Genomic DNA, 15896 nt, shown 5'->3' on the forward strand with positions numbered 1-15896 from the left:
CAGGGTTAACGTAGCCGTAACTTATCCTGGTCAGGCTCGCTCGTCCAAAGTAGAATTGCAAATTCGACTTACTTCCCCTAAACACGCAGACACCTGCACGTGAAGAAGCAGACTTTTATATCTTTTTCTTTCTTTCTTTCTTGTTATTTTTGGTGGGATTCAGGTCGACACGCAATACTTGAGAGGGCCCCACATCACTGAGGTAGATCGCGAGGGTCTGGAAACCGCCGTGCTAGGTCTGGAGTTCCGTCTGCGTACGAAGCACTTCAAGAGGGGGGACCTGAAGATCAAATGCCTGGCAACGATAGCGACCGTATATTGGAAATCGAACGAGCTCAGCATAGAGGGTGAAAGGCCCCTCAAGATGCCGGTCATGGAGAGCAGGGAGACAAGGGCGCAAGGCCATACGCACGCGGAACATATCTTAGGAGGTAAGCAATGGAACACGAGCTGCTCGGTCGGTATACAGTTGTTTGGCGAAATTATTCGATCGTTTGTTAAACCTTTCATGAGTATACAGTGGCTACAAAAGAAATTGACATATGCCCTTATTGTCTAATGAAGCGCTTCTCTATTAGAATCTACATTTCATTTCCATAACACCAAATTACTAAATGATAAGAAATTTAACATACTTTAATTTAATTAATTAGTACGTACATGCTATGGTAATCGCAATGGGGTTTGCTAGTTGTTTTTGTAGCCATTATATTATGCGTTATACATAAAACATTTCCAAATTGGAATAGCAGTATAATGACCAGTGTAGAGCTTGAAACAAAAATTCGAGAATAATTGAGATACATAGAAAGTATAAGATATTTAGTATAAAGGTATATATATCGAGCTAACATTTCTTTATATATCGCTTTTCGAATATGTTGCTCGGCTAGGAGCTTTTGCACACCACTGTATACACGTTGTAACGCGAAGTAGAATCATAAAAAAAGTTATTATTTAGAACGGAAGGCATCGAAAATATAGAACGGCGGTTTTTCGTGGAAGCTTTCATTCTGAAGGAAAAGCATTCCGAAGAGATCGCTTAAGGACGCGTGCACTTGACGGAAAAGCCTCAGTGGTTCCCATTCCTTCTCGTTTATACAGTTCCGTTGAAAATGCATTTAAAAATTGTTTCGATAGAAAATTATTTGAAATTTGTGAAATATTAGTTCGTTTTTCATTATTACTTAATTATTTATTGTATCGTGTAATGAATTGTATTATATATAAACTAAATTCATTGGAAATTTAAATTATTCAACGATTTCCGTACTTTGTTTTGAAACCTCTATTTTCCATATATCGATAAAAAATTCTGTCGGTAAAGAAAACAGTGATTCGATAAGTTATCGATTAATTTATCGAGTAACCTTTTCGATTAAAGTGAATGGGACAATTAGTTTAGATATGTCAAATTCTTTTACAGAAACATGAGAACCGCTGTTATACTTCAGTTAACTCTTGGACAGCGAATTTGTGGATGGCGATGGCTAGGTCAACTTCTATACGGACATTTCACGTTTATTCTATCTAATGATATACTTGCGTGTTATCGTTTTATCAGATTATATATAAACAGTTTTATTTCTGGGATAAATATTATTATTACGTTGGGGTAAATATTGGAGAATTATATTTGAAAGTGTTATTAAAAAATGTATTATCGTTTCCCACACTTCATTTTTATTTTCATTTTTATTTTTATTTACTTCCTCATATATTGTTCAGTATATTATACTAAAAATTCCACAAAAATTATGGCTATAATAACTATAATCCAGGTGAGGGTTAAACGCGCACATAACACATTTTCAAACCACTTTCCTTCTAAGCCAAGTAAGGAAAAAAAGAAATTTTGTTGCTTTTAAAGAAAGAATAATTTTCCAGAAATATTCATAGCTTTTTAAAATAAATACAACTATCTTAAGTCCATTATGACATCTACTAATTCTTTTACATTTCCAAACAGATTTTCATCCCCTGGGAGAGGCTCCCTAACCTATAAACGATCCTTTACCACCAAGACATCAATCGTTAAGATCGATGCCAAGAAAAAAGAACCGTCTGTCCACGAGGAAATATCGAGACGAAATATCGTTAGGAAAAACTGTGACAACGAATCAGAGACACGTTCGTTTGCCGACGATTTGCTGACTTATGGTCACATGCCTGGCGAACGTCAGTAAACGTTTGTGTCAGTAGCCTGTGGATGCAATTCCCTCGCCAATATCGATCGAATTAAACCGACGATACGTTCCGATTTTTCACTCGATTTCCATCGTCCATTTTACTCTTTTCTCTCTCTCTCTCTCTCTCTCTCTCTCTCTGTCTCTATTTTATTTTATTTTTTCCTTGTCCCTGATTCGTCGACAAAAATTGCTCGTTGAGATTCATCGTGGTTCAATGCTTTTTCATTTCTGTTTCAGGAAGCGGAAGCAGCATGTTAGCGCCGTGTATCTTCCTGCTGATGACGAGTATATTGATTCTACGATAAGAAGGACACACACAACATGGTGCCGCGTCCTTTTTTGTGCTCATCCTTTTCAGGCCTCCAAAAACAAGTGTTATGGAGACCACTGGTGTACTAAATTATCCGTGTTGTTTCTATTTTTTATAATCGCAGTTAGTGGAGTTAGCGACGATATAGGCGAGAGAATATACTTAACAGAGATATACGTCAGTATGTTAGAGATTAGAAAATGGGTGGACGCGTAAATTCGTACTTATTGAATCGGGTGTGTAAATCTCCCTGCATCTTGCACGGATTTTTTATACTTTCCATGTTTCGTTTTCTTATAGCTTATAGCCGTTTTTAACACTATAACGAAAGGCTAATTTCAAAATTGACGAACAATGGTTTTTTTATACTTGTAGAAAAATTTAGTAACTTTAAATATATGAAAAACAAAAAGATTAAAGTAATAAATAGATAATTACATTAGTTATCTAACCCAAAATGCAAGATGACCATTACAAATGCACAAAAATTCGTGTCCGATTGCATTTTTAATTTCGACAATAATATAAAATTGATTATCAATATAAAAGTAATGAAACGTAATAAAAGTAATTAAACCTTGTATGATGTTAATGGAATTTAAAAAGTAACACAAAGTTAACGCTCATACGGCGGAGCTAGTATCGCGTCAGCGGCGTCATAGTGTTAAATCCCAGATTCTCAAGCAAGATGCAAAGAGATGTATAGTCTCGTTAAAGAAAACATGATCATGGTTACTTAAAGAAGCTATTCAATCGTTGATACAACACAGAGAGCAGAGTTTACAAATCTACGTTCATCTCAGCATCTTCAAACTCTTGAGAGTGCGAAATTGCAGCCCTTATGTACTTTTTTTCCTCTCCTTCGTCTCTTACTATTAAAAAAAGTCGCAAGCGTAAACGAACAATTAATAATCAACCGGAATGAATGAATGAATGAATGAACGAACGAACGAGCGAACGAACGCCGAGTATATTTATATTCTAATTGTACACGAGTGTTTCTATCGTCCAGTCACGCGAGAGAACAAGCAAAGATTTTAGCCCCGGTGAGAGTGTTCTCTTTCGTCGTAGCTTTTATCAATCTAGTCGCTATTAATCAACAGAGATATGTTACCCTAGAAGTTATTGTGAGCCGTGTGTATGCGCGTGAATGTAGAGTGTGTTTTACCAAAGAACATTTTGCGCTAAATAACATTCCTAATTGTTAATTACAAGTGAAATACACGGGGTGGTATAAAAAGAAACCATTACCTGCATATCGTATTTTACTGTAAGAGCACTTTGTACATATGTACATAAATTGAACCGACTTTTATCTCTAACTTAACGTTCTGATAAATAAAGCGGCGTTTACGTCAATGGATCAGACATAAGTCTTAGTTTTATCCAAGAATAACTTTTTAATTATAAGATACTATGTTTGCGTGTCTATGTACTATTCATATTGTAAACAAAGAAGATCATAATTTGGAAGTACTGGAAAGGCATCTTTCGGTGAAAAACTGATGTCGCTTACTCTGTGGCTTGCAAGACTTAACCGGCGACTTGGCGAAGAATTTGGAAATCTTTTGTTCCCCAGGATTCCCTGTGTCTTCCACTTCTTCCCATTCAACGGACAGGGCCTTTGACTCCAAAATCTTTTCAGCAGTAGACCAGCTGAACCTGACAATATGCGGAAATCCAAATACTGGATCTACATTCTCGGACAACCACTTTTTAGTCTCCGGATCATTCGGATATCCGCTGCCGTACTCGGTCGTTATCAACTCTTCGCGAAATTGCCAAGCTTTCAAAGCATGATCGCGCAAAACTTTAGCGCAAATACTGGCAGCACTGACGATAGGATACGTTGAATCAGCCTTCTTTGCGACAGTTATCTTTATATCCGGGAAAATCTGTTCCAACCTGGCCTGGTACTTCTGCGGTACGCCTACAGTGTCTACATAGATTTCTGTGATGTTCGCGCCAGCTTCAATTACCAGTTTAGCTAGTTCAATCGCGGAATTCATAGAAACTTCGTTCAGGGAGGTCTTAACACGACGGTACATGTTATTCGCGATAATGTTAGGGGATATGACATCCACAGCCCAACCTATTATCTTGTGCTGCTTACAAATCTTGTCGAAAATTGCGTCCCTCTGTTCTTCCGTCAAACTCTTGGAGTCTGCGCAACCTAGATCCACAAGAAGTTGCTTTTCTGATAAAGGTGCATAGGCAATCCCATAAACCATGGGTCCCAAGACTGGCCCACGTCCAGCCTCATCGATACCAAGTTGACATGGCTCATCCCGACACATTTGCGGTACCTAGAAGAAATTACAAATGAGGACTCAAGTTAGAGACTAGATTTGTTTGACAAAATGAATTATCTGTGAAGGAATGTTTATCAGAGTGTACTATTAAAATCATCAATGGTTTAACAATTAAACAATGTTTATTTGTAAGAAATTTATTCTATATTCTTGTATTGTAGGATACATATATATATACTGAATTTTTCCTTTCCAATCACACTTTTTATGGAATTTTGTATAATTTCACTGCTTTTACAAGTGTTTTTAAAATACATGATATGTTTCAGGCTCCACTAATAATGATTCTATAATCTTATTAGGTTATGTTTTCAAAAGAGCAACTACAAGTTACATAATTCCAAAACAGTTGCAAGCTGTTTTAAATACAGTCTATAAATACAGTCTAAATACAGTTCTTCTTTTAGTTATTAACAGAAGGTCAAATTGATATGTTAATAGTTAATAGTTAACATTCAATAACCTATACGATACTATGATCTCAAGAAAATAATAATTGAAGTAAATGATAAGAAAACAAAAGCTCTTAGAGTAAATAAAACATATTCTTCTTTTTTATATATACATACATCTGACAAGTGAACTCTATTGATACTATGATCCCAAGCTTTGAAATACGGGGTTAGGTTTTCTTTGCAGGTAATCTTACTATCTTTCTCAGAATTAACACAATTTTCTTCTAATTTCGTTTCTTCAACTTTATCTATCATTTCTTTTTCGTTCTCCATAACGTTTACGCGTTTTTCCTCCAATATAACCTCAAAACCGAATGCCAGTATTTAGATTAACCGCCAAAATCGCAAACGTGAATATCGATAGGTCGTATCGAAGTATGATAAACAATTCTCTAATCCAAATGAGCATCACATTTTTAAATTGCTAGAGAATAATCTAGTCAAACTTAAGAAATTTACAATAATTAAAAATATTTTACAAATATTTGATTAGGTATTTCAATGATATTTTGAAGAAAAGAAAAAAATAGAATTATCTCGATGAAACTCGTGTATCGATAAAAATTCGCCCAGTATCGACCTCGCACCAAGGGTTTCTGACTACCTGTGTGCATGTGTACGCGTGTCCTCGGTAGAAATAGTTGATGACGCCGTGTGTTAGTAATATCGTGTGTCGCAAAATATAACCTCACAATAAAATGCTCGAATCCTTATCGGTATCATTAAAGGTCTCGTTCTTGAGAAGAATTTGATTTTACACAGTCGTGTTGGTCTGAGGACGCTTCGGCGTGCACGTTACACCATGAAAGTTATCGTGAAGAAGCTTCAAGGGAAAGAATGCGTTGTTGACGTGAGTAGACAACAGCTTGATTTCCATTTTTTCCATTTTCCATTTTTCTATTTACAACGAGAAACGTCGCGCGATATATCTATTCAATTGATGAGCCGTCGACGATGTTTCTAGAAATTTTTTTAACCTACACATAGAATATTTTGCACATCTTAGGAAATTAACTTTTTGAATCTTTTTATTTAGAGTAGCCTTAATAGGGTTACATTAGTATCACCAACTGTTTTCGTTAATCAGGATTCCGTGACTGGCAATAATAATCATTGACATACATATTTTCTGAATGGTATACACACTAATGATGGGTTGAAAGTCATAGTGGTGTAAGTCAAGATTTTAAAAATATTGCCCTCTTAGCTTTGTAATTAACTAAGTTACAACTTTAATCTCTGCCACAATATATTTTTATGACTTGAAGAAATGTACTCAATTTTTTATAATAAACACAGAACACTATTTTATGAAAGCTAACAGTGGACTGATTTATGCTACTATAACTCTCAGGTGTCTAAATTTGCATATTGATCATAGCTATTGTCAGTTATTGCTTTTGTCAGTCTAAATTCCTGTTTATGAAACCTGTATCATTGATTTTACTATAACCTATTTTGTCATTGATTAAACAGGTTTCATGTCATTCTAAATAATTATTAATTAATTGTTTGTTTCTTAATAGATTACACCTTCAGACACAGTTCTTCAGTTAAAACATAAAGTCAGTGACCTCTTGGGCATAGACGTACCACATCAGAGACTGTTGCTTACAGGCAAAACATTAGCTGGTAATGTTTGAACTATAAACAGAACATTTGAATTTTATGTTTGCAGTCTAACACAATAGCGTAAAAATATTTCAGATGAAAATCCATTGAGTTTCTATCCAGGAATTAAGGATGGGAGCAAGTTAAATCTTTTGGTTATTAAAAAGGCAGAGGAAGGGTCTAGTGAGGGAAGAGCTTCACACAGCAAATCTGGCATATATCTCTTACGAGATGAAGTTTCTAGAGTTCTGAGGCATTATTACACAGAGTCAGAAACTGAGTCGATAACCAATGAGTTGATAAAAGACCTAAAGAATAAAGTGAATAACCTTAGTTATGATGATCTAGAACGATTAGCGACTGCACTTCTCCAGGACCAAGAGAATATAGCCTAAGAATAAAATTTCGGTTTTTCAACTTCTCTCGCTTATTATTTGATTATTGTAATACACTTTTATTTAATTAGAAAGAAACGTTGCCTCATTATATCCTGATAACCAGTAGTATATTTTAAATAATCATAAATAATAGGACGTGTAAAGAGCAACATATAGATGTATTAAAAGGTCGATTTTATTAAATTTATTAAAACGTACATAAAGTATACTAATAGTAACTGCACTTTAATTAAAAAAAAAATAGACAGGAGTTCTCAAGGATCAGCCAAGTCCAATTGGCGAAAGTATCGCGCAACTAGGCATATAAATAAATTCAGTGCCCCTATTTCATGTACTTCCAGTTTCTTCTAAAAAAATAAATAGAAAAAAGGGAAGAAGCAGATAAAGTTAAGATCAATAAGGAGAGGGCCTCAACTTTGTGTGTCTGATTTTAATGAAATTTTAGGGCCTGTAATAAATTCCTTTTTCTATGTTCACTGATAACATTAAATACAAAAATAATAAATTCAACAAAGAGTGAAAATATTGAAAACAGATGTTCATGTTAGTTTTTATGCAATGTATTAAATATAAATTATTCACTTTATGGCAAGTACCATCCTCAAATTTTTATAATAATAGTACTAATCATTAATTTAAAAGTATGTATTTAAAATATGCAGACTCAGAATTTTCATTTAAATCGACACTGGAGTTGGGATCCTCTCCTTATTATAAAATACGTTAACTACAAAACAATTAGTAAGCGATTTATATGTTTTCTTTTAATACAAATGATAATTGTATCTTTCTTTTTAGACTACTTCTTTAACTCACTCCCTGATTTATGTCAATGGCAAATTTAATATACGCAATAAAACTGATTTGTTAAAAAATAAAGGACAGTGTTATTTGTAATCCATTATTACCGATTTTGCACGCATAACAGAACAGGTTCTAGCCAAAGAACGCAGACAAGAACATGTTCCTGGAGTTAATGGCATTTCTAGAACAACTAGCAATGCATATATCCATTGACCCAATTTGTACTCAATCTTTTTCAACGTTTCTATGTGCTCAACTAAATATTCTAATATTTGTTCTACCATTGGTTGGTTTAAAGAAAAAATAACATCCAATGTTGGAGAAACCCGTATATTTTCTTCATCATTACCTGAACAGAATTTGATCCAACCTTTCTCATCATCGATACTTGGCTGTAAGATTAAAATGTTAACAGTAATATTAAAATATGCAACTAGTAGAAAAGTACTTTGATATGTACCATATCGATCTTTGAAGGTCTCCATCTACGTTTCAATGTCTGAATTTCATCTTTCAATTGACTTATGTATAGTCTAATATTGGAAAAGTCTGACACTTGACATAACTGCCAATCAAGCGTAGGGCCCAGCCACGGCGGTGCCTCCATGCAGCCTGATAACTTATAAGGTTGTGTTTACATGATTATTATACATTATCCAAATTCTGGCTAGTGTACAATTCATACTTCTTTTACAGATGATATTAAAGCATCCATTTGCAAACTTACAGGTTGAACATCAATCGTAGGTTTTTTAAAATGTTTTCTATCAATGTCAGCTACTACAATATCAGCACATTTCTGTGTTTCTATCCTGTAGTAACATTATATAAAATTCTTTATTCTCGATTACTAATTATTAAAAATATTTTTTTATGATTATAAATATTATTTTCTGGAAATTTACTTACATTACTCTTTTTATATATTCTTCTCCGGAAGTTGGAGGCAAGGACAAATTAATATCCTCGTCAATTTCTCCAACATCGAAAGCAGGTTGTCTTAAATAATCTGTCATTTTGTTTATTGTTTAACAGATAGGTACTTCCAATTTTCATTCGATAAGATTAATTTTATTCGTGGGGGACAGCATTTGTGTAAGTATATTTATAGGTTATACTGTTTCTTTCAGATTAGGTTATAGTCACCCTTTAATATAAATACCAAGGATCATGACAGTTGCAACTAAAATTAAAAAAGTTGCAATATGGGCAATGTAAATAAGTTATGCATTTTTGTATTTCAAAGTGACAATAAACGCTTTGTTAAAACAGTCGTCTTATTTAATAAAGAAGAAATACTAAGAAAAGGAACTTTTTATTTTTAACATTAAGTTTTTAGCTTGATACATTCGGTTTTTCGATTTTTAATTGCTTATAATCTTTTTATTTTTTATAATTTTTGAAAAGAAAATATGAATAATTCAATTTTTGCTTTCTGCATTCATTTACATAATTAATGAAAAACATGCAACAACTGAATTCATAATCCTCAATTTCTTCGAATATATGTATATTTTATCCAAATCGATTGAATCATTAAAAAGAAATATATTGTTTAAATTGTCTAACACATTGCGAGTAATAAATGATATATGTATATATAGAACTATGTATGTATGTTGTATTGTTGGGTAACATACGTCTTTGGTCATACAAGATATATATGCCCGTCTGAGTTCAAGCTAGGTCGGTAGATATAAGTACATCCACAGATGTGGGTACGTCTGAGTAGGTCCATGATCGAGTTATTTGTGTAATCATAGTCGTGCTTGTGATTCACAGTGTGTAAGGGTTAAGGAGACGTCTTTTGGAAGTTGTATACATTGTATCTTTACATATAATTGCATATTTGTAGGAAGCGCTTAGAGCCGAAGAACTAACGAAAAAGTCTCGCATGCTATAGACCTCTGGTGGCAGAGTGGGGAAGGTTGCCACAGCAAATAGTTCTATTTGACGAATGATGTCGCTTTGACGGCTTTGCCTTTATCCATGCACGTGTGTTTGCGTATTGCACGGATCGTTCGATTTTTGGCGCACAACTAGGTAATAAATCTCGAACCTACTATAAAATCATTACTCCAATATAACCTATAAACATCTCATCGAGTAATTTCTAATAATTCTAAGAATTTTTCTAACATCCGCTACTGTCGCAAAATAATCGAAGTTTCTTTTGTCTCAATTGCAGGTCCTTCGTCTCTATTTTTCCCTGTTATCTTTCTTTTTCCCCTGTTAATCGTTTCTTATTTTTATTGCATAACCAACATTAATAAGCTAGTTATTTTTATCGGGTAAGAAGAAATTCGAGAAATGCAATAAGAATCACGGTTTCTGTATCTCAGGCCCACTATCTGTGTCTTTCTCTTTCTTCTTCTATCGCCTTGTTTTGTCCCCCTCTTGCCTATATACCTCTTCGTCGCACTCGTTGGCTGGCTCATGTAACGAGCCGTTTACGGCAATGGAAGTTTTTCAATTTTCGAATTTGACGTTACTCCGCTCCGATCTTACTTTCTAACGCACGTGTGATCGTGTTCCTAACCTCCGGCTTACATAACACGTACCTTGTACCACGTATCTCATACCACGTTAAAACGACGCTCCAAGTATCTAATCGAATTTCAGACGAATCATGCCGTCCGACGCAAAAAAGAAACAGCAACAGAAAAAGAAGGAAGCAGCTAAAGCTCGTCAATCAGGCAAGAAGCCACCTCAGAATAACCAGAACAAGACTGTGGAGGATGGTAAGGAGTCCAGTCCTGGAGTGGGAATCATTCAAAATGGAACCAATGGGTTGCCTGTTAGTGCAGAAGGTAAAATTAGAAACTATCTTTAAAAGGCAAAAATGTTGTCAAAGGTCTTTTAATTGAGAGTTTGATTCATTGGTGTTATTATAGAGGCACTGTGTATGAAACTGGAAGCAGATGCAAGATTGAATGCTGAAGCACGTTCGTGTACAGGATCATTGGCTTCACACCCCCGAAGTCGTGATATAAAGATATCTAATTTTTCTATTACTTTCCATGGCTGTGAACTGCTGCAGGATACTATGTTGGAATTAAACTGTGGTAGACGTTATGGCTTGCTTGGACTTAATGGCTCTGGGAAATCTACTTTATTAGCTGTACTTGGAAATCGAGAAGTTCCTATTCCTGATCAGATTGACATTTTTCATCTGACCAGGGAAATGCCTGCTAGCGATAAAACAGCTTTAGATTGTGTGATGGAGGTAGATGAGGAGCGTATACGATTAGAGAAACTGGCAGAAGAGCTAGTAGAATGCGAAGAAGAAGATGCTCAAGTATGTCTTTACTTTGTATATCTTGCTTTTTTTTTACTGACACTTAATATTTAACAGATTTTATCTAAATAGGAACAACTCATGGATGTCTATGAAAGGTTAGAGGATATGTCCGCTGATACGGCAGAAGCTCGTGCTGCCCATATTTTACATGGTTTGGGTTTCACTGCAAAAATGCAGAAAACACCTACCAAAGATTTCTCTGGAGGCTGGCGAATGCGAATTGCTCTTGCAAGGTTAACTATCTAATTATCTGTGAATAGAAGAGTTTGCATATGTATACAATGATTTACTAAGACTGTTTTATTCTGTTTTAGAGCTTTATACGTGAAACCTCATCTATTATTACTGGATGAGCCTACCAATCATTTAGATTTGGATGCTTGTGTATGGTTGGAAGAAGAATTGAAAACATACAAAAGAATTTTGGTCATTATTTCTCACTCACAAGATTTCCTCAATGGCATCTGTACAAATATCATTCATGTCAATAAAAAGCAACTAAAATATTATGGTGGTAATTACGAAGCGTTTGTGAAGACAAGGTAAATTGAAATTAGACATAACAAAAAGATCAACGAAACTTAAATTCTTGCTAAATATAAATGAGAATATTAATATGAATTCTCTATGTTAGAATGGAATTACTGGAGAATCAAGTGAAGCAGTATAACTGGGAACAGGATCAAATCGCACACATGAAGAATTATATAGCTCGATTTGGACACGGATCTGCAAAACTAGCAAGGCAAGCACAATCCAAGGAAAAAACACTGGCAAAGATGGTAGCACAAGGTCTCACAGAAAAAGTAGTCAATGACAAAGTACTGAACTTCTACTTTCCCTCTTGCGGAACTATTCCACCCCCTGTTATTATGGTTCAAAACGTTAGTTTTCGTTACAACGAAGATTCACCTTGGATTTATAAAAATCTAGAATTTGGTATAGATTTAGACACCAGAATTGCATTAGTCGGGCCAAACGGAGCTGGAAAAAGTACTCTTTTAAAATTATTATATGGAGATGTAAGTTTCAATTAACCACCATCTACGGAAATTAAAAAAAGGAATATTTATATATATAAAATTACATATTAATTTATAATTACAGTTAGTTCCAACTAGTGGTATGATACGTAAGAACAGTCATCTTCGAATCGGGAGATACCACCAACATTTACATGAATTATTAGATCTAGATATGTCGCCTTTGGATTACATGATGAAAGCCTTCCCAGATGTTAAAGAACGAGAAGAAATGAGGAAAATCATTGGTCGTTATGGATTAACCGGTCGTCAACAGGTATAATTATTTATAAAAGCTTAAATATCTATCATTGAGGTTCAGAAAGTAATATTTTCTTTTTGTGTGTATAGGTGTGCCCAATACGACAATTGTCCGATGGTCAACGTTGTAGAGTGGTCTTTGCATGGTTAGCTTGGCAAGTGCCTCATCTATTACTGCTTGACGAACCGACCAATCATTTAGACATGGAAACAATTGATGCATTAGCTGATGCAATTAATGATTTTGATGGTGGAATGGTGCTTGTGTCTCACGATTTCAGATTAATTAATCAGGTATATATTGCCGTTTAAAAATACTAGATATATAATCCATTAATCATTTGATTATATAATATCTATTCGTTTTATTAGGTGGCAGAGGAAATTTGGGTCTGTGAAAATGGTACAGTTACGAAATGGAGTGGAAATATATTAGATTACAAAGAACATCTGAAGACCAAAGTGCTTAGTGACAACCAGAAGAGACAAAAAGAGATGCACAGAAGCAAATAATTTGAATAATGTGTAATATGCTTTGCCAATTTTTTTTCAAGTATATTTTCTCTCTCTCCGTTATAGTAATCTGTCCTCGTTGTTTCGTATCTATTGCTGATTTTGCGCTGCTGTGTAGCGTTTATCAGTGATCGAAGATTTTTTAGTTAATTTATTTAAATAATGAGCAGCGAATTACTCTGTAATAGCTGACGATATCGATTCATGGTGGATGTTTGCCATGTTATTAATTTAGAGATCCGACATTATTACTGTACTACGAAAAATTATAGATTGCACATATATATATACATATGTATATATGTTTACACACACGTATATGTATATGTATGTATATACATAAATAGATTACGTAAGAGAACTACTGAAATAAAACACGTTTAAGTATTATTAACACACAACAAATACTCGAATTCTTTTCTTGCAATTTAGCTTTATTATAAAGTCGTATTTAGCTATAAATTAATTTGATTCTTGGTATATAAAAAAATATATGGATGTGTACAAACAGTTATAAATACTTAATATAATCGATAAAACAACACGATTTCTCTCGAATAGAACTTTTCATCTGACATTATACATAAATACTTTGATCTAGTATTAACATCATGGAAGACTAAAGTCTCGCGGATATCCATATCACAAGAAGTAGTATATCTCTGGTTCTTTCGTCGTGAAAAATGTTTAAATCTATATATATTATATATCTTACAATATTTTTTAATACGCAATGGAAGTAATGTATGCATTTTTGTAATAACTATGATTACATGAAATGTAATACACTGAATATTGTCGATAGAAAACTCGAAGTTGCACTATTGGGTTTTGGACCTTGACATAATAAAAAAAGGAAAAGAAATACATAATATGAAACACTTTGTAATGCTGCGTATACCTTCAATTTCACGTAGAGCCTAATAAAGCCTAGTATAAGGACCCAAAACCATGAGAAACATAGAAACTGTAAATACTGGTGAAGATTCTTGTGGATTAGGAGATAAATTGAAGGTCAAACTGGTGTTGAAGCTGGAACAGAACAAGCCACCTCCTGTGCCAGTGCAGCATTCCTTAAGATTGATAAATGGGAATCCATATCACTTAAAGCTTGATCAATAAATGCTAATTTCCTAGCATGACTCTTGGACACTCCATGCTTAGTCACCAATGCCAGGTGTGTAACAGCCAGTACCAATGCTGCTACTCTGGCTTCCAATAATCTTGCATCTAATGGTGGATACAAGCTTCTAACCACATCGTCAACTCGAGGTGGAATACGTCTGGCAACCTAATGTATACAAATATACAAATTCTTAGCATTGAGTGTCACTATGGAATAAGGAAGTATACACTTACATCCACTATCTCCAATGGGACAGTTTTACTATTTACTGTGCCTGCAATAGCAGTGAGACTGGAAGCCAAAGCATGGCACGATCTTAATACAGCAATACATAGTGGAGCTAAACCAGTAGCATCATCAACCCATCTATATTATCCATAAAATTTCACCATTGAGTAACTAATTCAGAGTCTCATCTCTAGATATTAACAAACGCTCTATACCTCTCTGCACCAGCTAACCATTCTTCGCTTTCCCAAACATCTAAGCCTAAACCAGAGAAATTTTCTCCCTCTAGCAAGTCTGAGCTTAGATCTGGAGAGTCTTTCTGATTCTGAAATGTAATTGTACAGATTTTACCATGTTCATAAGAGAGAATAAACAATATATATATGACTTATAGTATATAACTTACATAGTAACACCTTTGTCTTTTGCATATAACAAGTAGTACTAAGAGTGCACCAAGGAAAACAGCAGCAAGTGCACCAAGTGCAACAGCTACTACTGTTTCCATTCCTGTAGCACTAGTTGTGGGACCAGTGTTACTTATGGACACCGGAGAACTCATTTTTCAGATTAATTTGACAATTCAATTACTTTGTTCAAATGAACCTTTTAATTAACTAAACCCTTTTAAATAGTTCATGAATACTGTTTCAATTATTTTTCTTGTGTCAAAACTGTAAACAGCGTCGAGTTTCCCGGTGACAGTCGGTGGGAGGCGGAGACTGTCACGAATCTTAAGCTCCATTCATAAAAAATAATTCCTGATTGTAGCTTTTGTAAGTCACGTTATGTAATTCGGAAATTATATTAACAGGTGGTTTTGTACTATTCCATGCCTGTACAGAGGAAATCTATGAAAAATAAGATCATAATCGGTAAAACCATAAAAAGTGGAAAGTAAATATATAGAAAAATTTATATAATGAAGTATTAAACAAGTTCTCCTCTTTTCTCATTTTGCTTATTTAAAAATTAGAAGGAATTTTTAGTAGGAATTTCTTTATTACATTTTTAGAAGTATGTTTTTATGGATGTATACACATTTTTGGATTTATGTGATTATTTTTTTACGAAAGCTAATATCTAGGGAATTCTAACAAATACTAAAACTATGAACGAATGTTAACAGTTATCCCATTTAATTTACAAAAAATATTTAGCATTTATTTATTACGCGAACATAGCTTTTATAGTTTCGGAAAGATCATTTTTTAAATAACAATGTTTCCTTAATGGTAATAATAATATTTATAAAATATTAATACGTATATTTATTTTTTAATCGATGTTTAAAAGTTCATCAAATTTTTTTAAATGATCGATCTTGTGATTTATGATATTAATAAAGGAAAAGATAACTTTTGAA

At 34.0% G+C, this 15896-nt stretch overlaps 6 protein-coding genes across 14 annotated transcripts in view; 3 read left to right on the top strand and 3 right to left on the bottom strand.

Annotated features, from left to right (window-relative positions):
• LOC122576746 overlaps positions 1-3867 on the top strand; it is a 122378-nt gene extending 118511 nt beyond the window's left edge. For 4 of the 5 annotated variants that reach the window (XM_043747476.1, XM_043747478.1, XM_043747475.1 and 1 more), the window contains 2 exons: positions 164-431; positions 2427-3867. In XM_043747476.1, the coding sequence (XP_043603411.1) occupies positions 164-431; positions 2427-2494 (336 nt within the window). In that variant the 3' untranslated portion in view covers positions 2495-3867. Of the gene's footprint in view, positions 1-163; positions 432-1426; positions 1495-2426 lie in introns of all 5 variants that reach the window. The other variant, XR_006319878.1, reaches the window with a different exon arrangement.
• Positions 3868-3879: 12 nt separating this feature from the next.
• Positions 3880-6004, bottom strand: LOC122576743 (ribonuclease H2 subunit A). 4 transcript variants are annotated; one of them, XM_043747468.1, is made up of 2 exons: positions 5871-6004; positions 3880-4805 (listed from the first exon to the last, which is right to left on the bottom strand). In XM_043747468.1, exon 2 carries the CDS (start codon positions 4794-4796, stop codon positions 3960-3962), a length of 837 nt encoding a protein of 278 aa, XP_043603403.1. In that variant the 5' UTR covers positions 4797-4805; positions 5871-6004; the 3' UTR covers positions 3880-3959. The 4 variants fall into 4 exon arrangements, with proteins under 4 accessions (XP_043603403.1, XP_043603400.1, XP_043603402.1 ...); XM_043747465.1 differs by lacking the exon at positions 5871-6004 and adding an exon at positions 5381-5745; XM_043747467.1 differs by lacking the exon at positions 5871-6004 and adding an exon at positions 5275-5473.
• LOC122576750 (ubiquitin-like protein 4A) lies at positions 5917-8154 on the top strand. Its single transcript, XM_043747484.1, has 3 exons — positions 5917-6116; positions 6793-6898; positions 6974-8154. Exons 1-3 carry the CDS (start codon positions 6069-6071, stop codon positions 7270-7272), a joined length of 453 nt encoding a protein of 150 aa, XP_043603419.1. The 5' UTR covers positions 5917-6068; the 3' UTR covers positions 7273-8154.
• On the bottom strand, positions 7433-9847 carry LOC122576747 (gem-associated protein 2). 2 transcript variants are annotated; one of them, XM_043747480.1, is made up of 6 exons: positions 9720-9847; positions 8989-9262; positions 8807-8891; positions 8540-8698; positions 8184-8471; positions 7433-7622 (listed from the first exon to the last, which is right to left on the bottom strand). In XM_043747480.1, the coding sequence occupies exons 2-6, from the start codon at positions 9093-9095 to the stop codon at positions 7530-7532; spliced, it is 732 nt and encodes a 243-aa protein (XP_043603415.1). In that variant the 5' UTR covers positions 9096-9262; positions 9720-9847; the 3' UTR covers positions 7433-7529. The 2 variants fall into 2 exon arrangements, with proteins under 2 accessions (XP_043603415.1, XP_043603414.1); XM_043747479.1 differs by lacking the exon at positions 9720-9847 and having other exon boundaries at positions 8989-9632.
• Positions 9848-9972: 125 nt separating this feature from the next.
• Positions 9973-14065, top strand: LOC122576740 (ATP-binding cassette sub-family F member 2). The gene is made up of 9 exons (XM_043747460.1): positions 9973-10122; positions 10702-10889; positions 10974-11377; positions 11450-11613; positions 11695-11922; positions 12015-12402; positions 12488-12679; positions 12754-12957; positions 13036-14065. The coding sequence occupies exons 2-9, from the start codon at positions 10709-10711 to the stop codon at positions 13174-13176; spliced, it is 1902 nt and encodes a 633-aa protein (XP_043603395.1). The 5' UTR covers positions 9973-10122; positions 10702-10708; the 3' UTR covers positions 13177-14065.
• On the bottom strand, positions 13593-15272 carry LOC122576749 (transmembrane protein 98-like). The gene is made up of 4 exons (XM_043747482.1): positions 14937-15272; positions 14746-14855; positions 14536-14668; positions 13593-14467 (listed from the first exon to the last, which is right to left on the bottom strand). The coding sequence occupies exons 1-4, from the start codon at positions 15090-15092 to the stop codon at positions 14192-14194; spliced, it is 675 nt and encodes a 224-aa protein (XP_043603417.1). The 5' UTR covers positions 15093-15272; the 3' UTR covers positions 13593-14191.
• Positions 15273-15896: the final 624 nt, after the last annotated feature.

Source organism: Bombus pyrosoma, linkage group LG16, assembly GCF_014825855.1.
Source record: "Bombus pyrosoma isolate SC7728 linkage group LG16, ASM1482585v1, whole genome shotgun sequence".
Lineage (NCBI taxonomy): Eukaryota > Metazoa > Arthropoda > Insecta > Hymenoptera > Apidae > Bombus > Bombus pyrosoma.